At 44.5% G+C, this 12,448-nt stretch overlaps 1 protein-coding gene across 4 annotated transcripts in view; it reads right to left on the reverse strand.

Moving 5' to 3' along the window:
* Window positions 1–623: 623 nt before the first annotated feature.
* The window catches only part of DAPL1 (death associated protein like 1), a 30,779-nt gene continuing 18,954 nt past the window's right edge, over window positions 624–12,448 (reverse strand). For 3 of the 4 annotated variants that reach the window (XM_074911422.1, XM_074911423.1, XM_074911425.1), the window contains 2 exons: window positions 10,082–10,145; window positions 8,275–8,530 (listed from right to left, as the gene is read on the reverse strand). In XM_074911422.1, coding sequence (XP_074767523.1) covers window positions 8,411–8,530; window positions 10,082–10,145 — 184 coding nt within the window. In that variant the 3' untranslated portion in view covers window positions 8,275–8,410. Of the gene's footprint in view, window positions 882–8,274; window positions 8,531–10,081; window positions 10,146–12,448 lie in introns of those variants that run through there. The other variant, XM_074911424.1, reaches the window with a different exon arrangement.

Here is a 12,448-nt window from a genome sequence, read left to right on the forward strand (position 1 = left end):
GGAGAAACAGAAAAGCTGAACAGCGTACTGCAGGTCCCAACAATGGTAGCAGGTAATTAAGATTAATGCCGAGGTAATTAAGATTGATGCCAAAAGCAGGTCTTGTACATTAAGAACAAGCAGAATTTGGACTGTAGCCTTGCTTCTACAGGTGATCTGCAGCACGGTCACACCTCTGAACTCCTAGGCAGCCACTGCTATTTGAAATATTAGTATGGGCTACTACTTAGGAAAATCATATTTGTAAGACATTCTGTAACACTTTCAGTAACAGAACTAATATCAGGGAATCTTTTAAGGGAACATAACAGACTGAGTATTAAAAAAATTACTTGGGTTACAGGAAACAGCAACAACAAAAAGCAGCAATACAATTTAGTAAAAAATGTAGGGCAGAAATTTGAGTGCACTTTATGTAGCCTCCTCCTTGAAATCCAAGAAACCACAGGACAAATCCCTACACTTATGAGAACCCTTGTGCATTCGGAACTTCTCCTGTAGCCCTCATCTAACGTACACAGCTCTGAAGGCAGGTACTGAAATGAGTGAGCAGTTACTCCTTGCCTATGCACAGAAATATGTAGATGCCAGGAATTAGAACTAATGATCTGAAACATTTAAAGGTCTGAACTAGGCAATCTTTTACATGATACACATGGACTGCCTATGAATTGTATGTGCCAAAATTAGCTTTTTATATCTATATATAAAATACATATATAAATCACTTAACAAGTGAAAACTATATACACTTATCTGAAAGAAGAATTGGGTCCAATGACTTTTTATCTCCTTAGGTTTTCCTGTCTCTCTGCTCCTTCTGTGACAATTCATCTATGATCTACTGACACACACGCATTCCAATTTCTTTATAGAGTCATCTGAAGAAAAAAAATACAGTATGATGACAGAATATAATGGTGGAAGCAAAACTGCTGCAAAAGGTGGTAGCAGGAAGAAGACATCAGATAACATGTCCTAGAGACCAGTCTGAGACAAGCTGGAATTTCTTCTTTGCCCTTTAGGCTCCCTCCATTTCCTTCCCTGTACCAAAATAGCTAATATAAATGATGCAAAGGGCAAGGTTTGAGTTTGTTTGGGGTTTTTTAGTCTTTTTTTATTACTTGCTTTTTTACCTTAAGCGTATTTATTTAGCATAAAGCAAGAGTTCAGAAAATGTACTTCAGAAAATGGAAAAAAGTTTTCAACTCATGGAGAATCTTACTGTATATGAATTATGTGCTCCAACCTATGGTCAAATCGTAGGGTAAGAGACACACATGCTTTATTTCAAAGAACTACTGATAGCATTTGTCTGGAAATGAATCCTTATGTAGAAAATCTTGAATGCAGTAGTTTCAATGGAAAAAAAGATTTTGATTTTTAGGAAATAATGCCTTATAACACCCTATACTTTGGCAATCCCTAGGAAGTAACAAAAAAAAATTTGAAACAATAACCAATTAATGTCCTGAAAAGCTGGAAGAAGCACTAGAAACATCCATCTGGTGAAAACCATCATGGGAGCCAGGAGAGCTGTGCATATGGCTGGTCATTTGTGCTGCTTCATCAGTCTACTCTTTCTTCATACTTCCACGGCAGTAGGTCCGACAGACAGTACTAATTTGTTTCTGAGGATTCCCTCGAGAAGGACTGCCTCAGAAGAGACCTCCCGGAGCTCTTTGGTGATGCCAGTTCAGCACTGTAAGCCCGCTGCTGGAACTGTCAGTGCCACTGAGCTCCTTCTCAGGCAGAGGGATTTTTTTGCCCCACCAAGCTGGAACCAAAACATAGTGAAAACAGTGTTCTTTCATGGTTTTGTAACAAATATTAGGGACTGTTCTTTAAAATGAGAATTGGTTTTTAATCAGTGAGGCATGAAAGCAGGTGGCTTCGTGCCTCACGGGCAGTGTCTGAAGGCGCAGTGCATACACCAGGCTACTGAAAAGTTGTACGTGAGCTGGGGAACATACCAGAGGCCACTAGTCCTTGGTCACCTTTTGAAAGGAAAATTAGGGTTGATTAAAAATAAAAATTCTGAGTCCACCCCTACTAGCTTCAGACTTAAGGTTCCTCAATTTGTGAAGTGCGAGCTTCCCAGTTTAGAACAGTATCTGTGTTTAAAACAGCAGCTGCTGCAGTATATCTAATTTTGCCAGCCAAATTCCTAAATTCCTTTCAGCCAAGGTCTGCAGAGCTTGGGGACATTCTGCCACCCTCTCCTCTCCCATTTTTTTCTTTTTATTCATTACAATTCAAGGTAGCAAGGCCAGCTTTAGGCTGCTACTAAAGGACTAGCAGCTAGTTTTCAACATAATTGGAGGGCTCTTTGTAACGGATTTTAAAGTTCTGTCTTTAGAAGCCTCAGACGACTCTTGTACAGAGGAGTTCAAACGCACATGCACTGCAAACAGGCAATTCTATACCTGCCCGTCTGGGTGGCACCTGTGAGCAGCTCCAACAAAATCATCTCATCCTACAGCTGGCTTTTTGACTTGTTTTACTTATTAAGGCTGAGATTCATAGGATAAACCAAGTTTAAAATTTTCAATTACAGCTGTTTAAGAGATAATCACGCTTATCATTGTTTTTGAAGTTTCTTGGTAGTAACATATAAGTAACAAATATTTCAGGCTTGTGCAGCTTAGATAGCTCAGAGTTTGAAAAAAACATACCAAATATGGAAAATTTAAACTAGAAAGAATTTAAGAAAGTTATGAACAATGAAAGCAGAAGGTTGGATTTAAATTTTGAAATCAATCTTCATTTTAGTGACTGTTCTATTTCAGTATACAGTAAATGCATATTGTGCAACTAAAATGATGGCTATTATATAAAATATTTTTTATAATAGCTTTGGAAAAGCCTTAATCATTCCTTTATATTAAAGTAATTTCTGAATTTACCACCAGAAGTAAACCCAAAATACAAAAGTTCTATGTATAAATGAAGTCAGTCTCAGAAATGTCACCCCTTCCTACCTAACTGTGGGATATGAAAGGCTGTGTACCATTTTTCAGTGTCACTTGGTTCATGAAGCAATGAATTTGTTCTGAAGTGACCACATTTAGAAAAAGCACCTATGAAACCAGTAAATCTTAACTGTGCCAATTCACCCGGCAGCAGCGGAGCATGCGCTTCGCCTTGCCCTTGTCCCAGGTTCCATGTGCAGCTGCCCGGGCTGAGCACCCAGGGCACACAGGAAGGGTAAGGGATTCCACTTTTTACCATCAAGTTAAGCCCTTTGTATCTTTACAGCTTCTAGGGATTCATGTCCCGCGTGAAAATCCAAATGATGCTTTCATAAACTAATCTCTTCTTTTTTTTTGAAACTTTTCCAGCTGATTAAAATGTACTTCCTTGTAAGAAAGGTGTTTGCCGAGGCGAGCTCGGGGGCAGCACCCGAGGGAGCCGCAGGCGCGCAGCAGCCCCTTGTGGCAAAAGCGCTGAGCACATCATTAAGAGCTATCGACATTTCTCAAGCTGCTCTCTATATGAGTCATAAACGTCTATAAAATCTTAAGTGTTATCACACAACTGGAGAGTTGGAGACTTTGTTAGTTGGAGAGTCCCTCTTAGCTGGAAAATCAGCCATAGTCAGACTTCAGAACAGTAACAGTCCCCTTCAGTTGAAGAAAGAACTAAACGTTGGTAGCCTGCTGTAAGTGAAGTGCCAGACTGAAATTTCCGTTAATAAAATTATCTGGAAGTTTCTCATTAAAGTCCAGCAAGAGTGGAATAATGGCCAGAAGTAGAATCTGTGGCCAGGTCTGGCAAAAGCAATAAACATGCTGTTGTGTTGAGTCACTGTTCTCTGCGTGGCTTTGCAGAATAAAGAGAAGACCATGACTGGCTTCACCTGGGAAGTCAAAGTACCTCTGGAGCTGACAGTCGCCGGGCAGGACTGAAAGCAGCGGGGTACGTGCCCTGTCTGACAGCCTGCTCTGCAGAGGGTGGCCCAGCAGCAGCCCCTCGCTGGCAGTGGCGAGGACAAGCAACGGCCAGACAGCGCGACAGACCCGGAAGGTGGAACAAATCCAACCCTGGGAGCTGCCTCTGCCAGCCCTGTGACACAGACCCTCTTCAGAAAGATTTAACTCACAAATGGCCCAAGGCGCATCGTGCACACTCCTCCTCCTGGGCAGCTGTGAGAGGACGGTCTAGAGGATGCAGGGGAGGAAGAGGAGGATTGGCAGCACGCCAAAGGGCTGCTCCGCAGGACAGCGAGGCTGCCAAACAGAGGTGCTCCACGGGGAACCCCTAAGGGGGGGGTCAGGCACAACACCTGCAATCACAGATGACACTGGTTCGACCAAGGAATCTTTTTCTAGATTCTAGAAATATACTCCTCTACCACCAAAACTAAAGACGAGCTCAGGAGACGCTTGGGCTTATGTGTGTATGTCACCAGAGCTCCAGGGTTTTGCACACCAGGGAGAGGTTACTGTGCTTGAAATGATCTGCAGACTGTGTGTACTACCTGGAGAGGAACAGGCCGAACAAGTACATCGTGGGAGGGATAGAGGTTAATATTTATGAATTAAATACTGCGAGTTCCCAGATTTGCCCTGTGTAATCTCTTTGCTGTTTCATCTGCGGCCACCTCGCGCAGGAGTTGGCAATCACCGCCTCTCGCCCAGCGCTGCCTGTCTGCAAGAGCAGCCCCCACGGCTCCTTCCAGAGCCACGAGCGCACAGTGCCCAGCTCCCAGAGAGCTGCTGCGCCAGCCCGACCCGCAGCCTCACGTGCTTCGAGGCAGAGACTCTTCCTCACCCAAAGGAAGCTCATCCCTGCAGCGCCCAGCAAAACCTGTCTGTGTGACTGGGGCTGTCAGACAGAACGGGGCATTCCCGAGTTCACCCGCTTGTTGAACCCATCATCCTTTACTGAAATCAGTCATTCCCATCGCTGTAAGGCGTTTTGGGTCTACACACAGAAACAATGGTATACTAATGATGAAATAAAGAGTGACAGAAGAAATAACCTCCAGAAATCATGCCATTCTTGTCGAATGGCTGCATCATCTGTAATAACCTTCAAGAAGCCTGAGAATAGGCTTCCTGCAAGGTTTTGATTGTTCTAGCAAGTCAGCTGTAGTTGTTCCTTAAGTTCTGAATTTAGCTGTCCGTATTTAAATAATGAAAGCAAAGTACTAAATTAAGACTTGAACTAGACAAAACAAACTCCCTAGAATAGAAGACACAACTGATTCATCACAGTGTCATCGATGATGGTGCAAAATACAAACTAAAACGACACACACCAACAGGATGAAAAACTAAGTTGTCTATTATTTAGAAGTTCAAAATATGGTTTTAGTTTCCTGTCTAGCTCCTGTCTAGGAGTGCTACTGTAAGCAGGACACCTTAATAAATAGAAATAAATTAGAGAAAATAATGCATCTGACGGTGTACCTGTCAAAATACAACAGGTAAGAGGCTGACTTGTTTGAAAAGGGAGTGCTGTTAATTACAAAATATATTGAAGCAGAAGAGTTTAGTTATCTATACAAATTCAGATTCCCTCCACAGACTAGGAAGGGCCACTGACAAAAAATGCAAGCAAGAAGGCTCCTTGTATCACCACCACAGGGGACAACAACCTACAGAGGCAAGATGTGCACTAGATCAGCTGCCAGGATTGCTTGCACCTGTTTTACATTTAGTCAAACCATGAAACTGAGTTTATCAAAATCAGACCTCCTGACTCCTTGGCAAGTCCTCTTTTGACACCCGAAAACTGTACACGGGTAGGACATGGAAGAGCATCTCCATTTCTGCTCGGCTGTTTGCATCTGCTGTGCCGTGCCCCCAGACACGCTCTGGACACGCACAGGCCCCAGTACTGCCGCAGTACACGCGGGTTCACCTGGCCAGGGCTGGTGCTTCTCAGAGGCCCCTCGGAAGCGTGTGCTGAGTCTGTGCTGCTAATGCTACAGCGACACTCTATCCCCCAGAGCCTACAGACACTATTGTAACCCCAGAACTCGACTTACTGGAGAAACTTCATTCATCCACAGCACGGAACTGGCTCGGGACGCAGCCCCAAGGAGTGTGCGGGGCCTCCTCAACAGGCCAGTCACACCCACAGGAGCGTACGGCACTGAGTTATGTCACAAGTCACTCCCCACAGCTGCCTTCCACGCTGAGCATGCCTTCCCTACCCTGAACATGCTACTTTAATCTGTTTAAACATTCACTTAGAAAACCAAACCAAAGCACCCCAAGCTGCAAAACCAAGTCAGGAGCCAATGGCAGGGCAGTCTGATCCCTTCCAAATGCCGTACCTACAACTTAACTATCCATAAAGTATATTGCTGCTGTTGTCCAGGGAAACAGTGACAATATTATACAAGTAACTACCAGTCAGTTACAGAACACGGGAGAAGAACCAGTCTTCTTCATAGGAGCAGCACTATTTTAATTCTTCCTACTTATCCAAGGTGTAACCAAATTATTTATTGCACATACCACTAATCACCACCTCCTGCAATCATGGTTTAATCTTTAATCAACATAGACAATTATTTACACAGATGGACGGATGAGATGAAGCAGACATTCCTGTGAAGTGGTGACACTCATTCTGGGTAGCCCACCTGTGATCCCTCTCGCCAGAGGGAGTGTGTTTCCTACATCTGCACTAGGTGCGCACTGTGGCCATGAGGAAAGCACACTATGAAAGGAAGCCTCATTGACAACACAAACGTTTTTGAGCAACACCTTTCCTATTAAGTCCATTTGGACTCCTTCACTACAATTTTAGCAGCACACTCCTCTGCAATCACTACCTCAACACCCATCCCAGCAGGATTCAGCTCAGGGCAGGAAGCCAAGCTGTTGCCTTTTGCCGACAGCATAAGCAAAGCTCAGGGACACCTCCTGTACCTGTATTTACAACTGCTACTGCCCATTACTAAGCCTGGCCCCTCAGGACTCTACTCCTCCCAGTTCCTGCTCTGTCTCATCACTTCCAAGCCTCATATCGTGTTCTACCAACTTCAACCCCGTACTCGCAGCCCTGCAGCCTCTCACCTTCCCGCCCGCAGCCCCGGGGCAGCTCCAGCTCAGGCACCTCCTGCGCTCACCTACACCCAGGTGCAGCTCCAGCTCTGGCACCTCCTGCGCTCACCTACACCCAGGTGCAGCTCCAGCTCAGGCACCTCCTGCGCTCACCTACACCCAGGTGCAGCTCCAGCTCAGGCACCTCCTGCGCTCACCTACACCCAGGTGCAGCTCCAGCTCAGGCACCTCCTTCGCTCACCTACACCCAGGTGCAGCTCCAGCTCAGGCACCTCCTTCGCTCACCTACACCCAGGTGCAGCTCCAGCTCAGGCACCTCCTTCGCTCACCTACACCCAGGTGCAGCTCCAGCTCAGGCACCTCCTTCGCTCACCTACACCCAGGTGCAGCTCCAGCTCAGGCACCTCCTGCGCTCACCTACACCCAGGTGCAGCTCCAGCTCAGGCACCTCCTGCGCTCACCTACACCCAGGTGCAGCTCCAGCTCAGGCACCTCCTTCGCTCACCTACACCCAGGTGCAGCTCCAGCTCAGGCACCTCCTGCGCTCACCTACACCCAGGTGCAGCTCCAGCTTTGGCACCTCCTGCGCTCACCTACACCCAGGCGCAGCTCCAGCTCAGGCACCTCCTGCGCTCACCTACACCCAGGTGCAGCTCCAGCTCAGGCACCTCCTGCGCTCACCTACACCCAGGTGCAGCTCCAGCTCAGGCACCTCCTGCGCTCACCTACACCCAGGTGCAGCTCCAGCTCAGGCACCTCCTTCGCTCAGCCTCCCCAGCCCTGGGGGTTCACACACAGACTGCTGCTGCTCAGCTCCTCCTGCTCGTGGGAGCCCAGCAGAGGCATCTCTGCAGAGGAGATACTATTTCCTTACAGAGACAAAAGCAAGAAAAAAATTTTTCCCAGTGCATGGAAATCTCTCCCAGGACTTGCTGAAGTTTCTCATTATGCAGTAAGCCTAAGGCATACATTCAGCATGGAACACCTCAGCCTAAATTAAAACAAAAAACATGCCTTTCAGTGGTGACCTGCTTTCTTAACATCACATTCACTTCAGCTTTGCTATCATTAAATTAAAAAAAAGAAAAGAAAAGACAGTTGACAGTTTCCAGTACTTCAGTCCAAATTCAGACAGGAGTGAAGCTGCAGGCTTCTTAGCATTGACTACTTACTGTACACAAGTAAAACCAGGTGAGCAGAAGCTGTGACATTTTAATAAATCCTGAGTACATTCAGTAACTCTTCTTGTAAAGAATTTTATTGTCAGTAACAGAAATACAGTAGAATACAAGGCACACAGGTTTTGATCATTTTACCACAGGGTGCTAAGTGCTATTTAGAACAGAAACTCAACTTTCAAGCAAACATGAGGATTTTAAAGAGTATCTTTAACACTTCCGTGGCTGTTGAATAATGTAAATTCTTTTAGGCAGTATGAACTTCTCCAAGGCAGGCTGTGGCTTTTCATGAGCCACTTGCAATGCTGCTGCATGAATTTTGTGGCTCATCTGTAACATTAAAGGGGGGGGAAAGTTGCAATAAATACAGCTTTTCTGCTGTTCTCTTCCTAAATTCCATCATATGAAAGTAGTTTAAAAACAGTAGTAAACCTAACTTCACAAAAGTTGAAATAATCAATACACAACATTCGTGGTGACCCTGTACATTTAATTGTAATTTTTGTTTTCAAAGTGACATTAGCCTGACTACCTTCAGTGAACTCTTGATTTTTTTTTGCCTCCCCTTTTTTAGTAGTTCATCAAATGAGTTGTCAAGATGAGGAAAGCAGAGCAAATAATCAGTATGCCAGAGTCAACAGTTAGTTGCTTCAAATTCTTATTTTCCCAGATTCAAATCATCATCATTACAGTATCTAATTATCACGCTCTAAATTACTGAGGAAGCTTCAGGCGTGAGAGTTTGGAAACCAACAGGAAAAGGAAATAGTAGGCTAGAACAGAAGAGATGGGGACAAGCAGAAGAAAAAGAGGACAAGTTGTATCTGCTGTCCTTAAACAAGCGTAAGCAAAAGTTGAAGATCTAATACTAAAGCTACAATCACATCTGCTGATGAAAGGTGGCTTATGCTGAAATGCTGCAGCTGATGTTTTACCAAGCTCTGTGGATGAGGAACTCCTGTATGCTGCAGAACCTAAGGACTGCAAGTGTAGGAAAAATAGATGGTAACTGTCAGGTCTTCAGCTTAGCAGGCCAATTAACCAGCTGCCTGTTCAATCAGCTCTTGCAAAGCACAGGTGTAAGAGTCTGCAGCCACAGCCCAGAAGAGATACTGGACAGTGGCTGTAACGATAACTAGTAACCAGTAGCACCACGATGACCAGAAGGGTCCATCAAGAGCTTTGCGGCACAAAATTTTAAACGATCTTGTAGTATTTCCAAGGGAGAAGTCAAGAAGATGCCTGACTGACGCCAGGCCTCAGGTGAAACAGCTGCACAGGTGGCAACAGCAGGAGACACTGTGGCCGTTGCCTGGAAGTGGGGCGGGGGGGCTCACAGGCGTCTGGCATTACCGCAGGGCCCCTCAGCCAGCACTGCCTGTCAGCGACACCACCCGCCTGCCCCGGGCAGCTCCCCCAGGCTGTGCCCTGGCAGCAGGGAAGGAGGTTTCCACAGGCGGGTGAAGAACTGAAGGCTGGGCTCTGTTCTGAGCTGTGATCCCAGCTCTGCCACAAACTCACTGTGTCCCTGAGAACTGCTGCCCCCATTCCAGCAACCCTAAATCAACATACCACTTTAAGAGGACACACTCTAATATCTTGCAGCACTTTTCTGTAACAGATATACATAACTATCCTGGGGCTGCTTAGTGTTAAATAGGACTGGAATCAAACACAGCAGAGGAAAGGCGAGTTAGTTTTTAGCCACCTGGCACTTCAGCCACACAACCGCTAGAAAAATACATCATCTTGAGGGTATTTAGATGACCAACCTAAACTGCTGTCACCTGGCATTTGTAAGGAATATTCTCCTCTTTTTCATGTTAAGTTTTATGGAGAAGCCCTGACAAACACGTATCTTGTTCTTCCAAATGTACTTACTTTGCTCAGCACTTCTGCTAGCAAGACACCCGTGTTCTGAGTTTTTGAAAAACCAGCAACAGCACTGTAAAGCAAAAGAAAAAAGTATTCAACATTTCCATCTCACAGAAACACTTGTCACTCTCGTTTACCAGACTCAATACAAAACATTTTGCAATAGAAATTTAGGTTTTGGAGCTAAATCCTTTAATCACATTAAAGGCTGTATGCTATTAAAAAAAAGATATGCTGCCTCAGAGTAGAACAATGCAAATTCTGTGTTGCAGGCTGTTTTATTTCAATAAACAAAACTCCTTCTATAAAATATCCTTAAATATCTCAAAAGGGGTTTTTTTTGTACACTGTCAAGTAGCTTCATGGAAGCTGAGCACCAATATCCAGAACTACAAAATTTTACTTCACAATTTTCTTGATTCCAATCTAGACCCATAAAAAAAAAAAAAAAAATCACCCTCTGCTTTTCAGGAGTGTTTGCTTTGACAGAGCAATTTCTCAAGCAAGAACATTTTGCACAAGATTATCCCATTAACTTCTTCATATTCCAACAAAGAACAGCCATGTTACCAATATTCCACAAATAATCTGTGGATATGAATAATTTAGTTCAGCAACAGGAAGAACTGTGGATTGCACATTCTTCTGATACCATTATTTGCAGAGACACTCTGTATCTTAAAATGGAGTTGAGAAAAATAATTATTACCCCTACACATGGAACCAGGCACCTTAAATCTGACTCTTGAAACAGCAGATACTGCTTTAGTTAAGTTAATGATTCTGCGGATCAGCCAAGACACATTTCCTACCAGAATGTCCATGTAGCAATCAATACAGTTTGCCACACTGACAAAATGTAAGTTAGTCAAGACCTGTCTATGCCATCAGATTACTATGACTATGGAAAAGACAGCAGCAAAACTGCCCCCAGACAACTGGCAATCAGTGAAAATAAAAACCTTCCAACTCCAGAAAAAACACGAATCAAAACCACACCCCCAAGTTATTAAAGCACAAAGCCCCAAGACACACCAGGCTTTGAATCAGTAATGAGGTACAGCCAAACGTGCTGTCAGAAAGCTGTCAGGCAGGCATATAGTTATCATCATATGCATTACATCCCATTAGCCCGTGTATTGCACAGCAACTTCACAGCAAGCATGTTTTTTTCAGAACGAAGTCTCAAAGCTCAGATCCTGCCAAGACCAGCCTCAGCTCTGAGTAGCCACTTTAAGCTATAACGGTGACTTTGAGCCTCTCAGATAAGCTCATCTGAATCAGAAACTTAGAGGCAAGGAGTCTGTACACGACAGCTACTAAACTACAAAGTCTTCTGTGATTGCAACCTGACCATGAAATCTGCCATCCCAACCAGGCAGGGGCACGATACTGAGTAATCACTGATTCTGGTGCGGAGAACTAGTAAACAGTAAAGAAGTTTGCATTACTGGCCCAGCTTTGGTCCAAAACTTGTATTTGAGGTTAGCATCCTCCAAGCCAGTGAGGAGAAAAGCATGCAGACAAAAAGCTGAGGTGGTGATTTCTGTAGCCTGCCGTGAAATAGCTTCAGTATGGCAGTGTTAAGTATGGCTGTGCCCAGTTAATTTAAAAGTTACCTTGCTGATTGCAAGAGTTGAGAGGTAAAATACAAAACTACATCTTAGCCCAAAAACTGCGTTCAGCTGTCAGTCTAGTCACAGCTCTCCCTTTAATTCCTGGCAAAATAATGTATTTCATAACGACATTACTAGATTACAGTGCTTTGTAGCACCTGTCAGACACTCTGATACAATGACTGCAGCGTACACCCAGACATTCAACTAAGGAAGCCTTCTGACAGCAGCTAAAGGTGTTCAGAATCACCAGAGGTCAATCTGTTTATCAAAAGTAACACTGAGAACTTAAATCTCAGTCTGGAAAAAAATTGGGAATCAGAACAAAGTCACCCAGACTACTTACCTATCCTGCTTAGACCAGGCTTTTTAAATAGTTACCTGGCTACTACAGACACTCCAGAGCACAGGTGGCTCCTTTCTTACAAGTAAGAAATAAGTGATACCCCTAAATCCCCAGCAGCAGCAGGAGTCATTCACAGCCTTCAGGATAAGTCCAAGACAGGCTTTAATAAAGGCATGATTCTAGAGCTGCTCCCCATTTGGACAGGCCTCTTCAGTAAGCCCGGAGCAAGTGATCATGAGGACAGTGCAAAGACTGATTGAAGGAGTTCTGTTCTCAAGAGATACAACAGAATATTTAATCTTCTTTTATTTCAGTTTAGTTTTATGCATAAAACTAGTCCCAAATTGGGACTACAGGAGAGGCATCTACATATAAACAGAAATCAGAGCCCACTCCTACAGGTAACAATAC

Source organism: Athene noctua, chromosome 7 (genome assembly GCF_965140245.1).
Source record: "Athene noctua chromosome 7, bAthNoc1.hap1.1, whole genome shotgun sequence".
Classification (NCBI taxonomy): domain Eukaryota; kingdom Metazoa; phylum Chordata; class Aves; order Strigiformes; family Strigidae; genus Athene; species Athene noctua.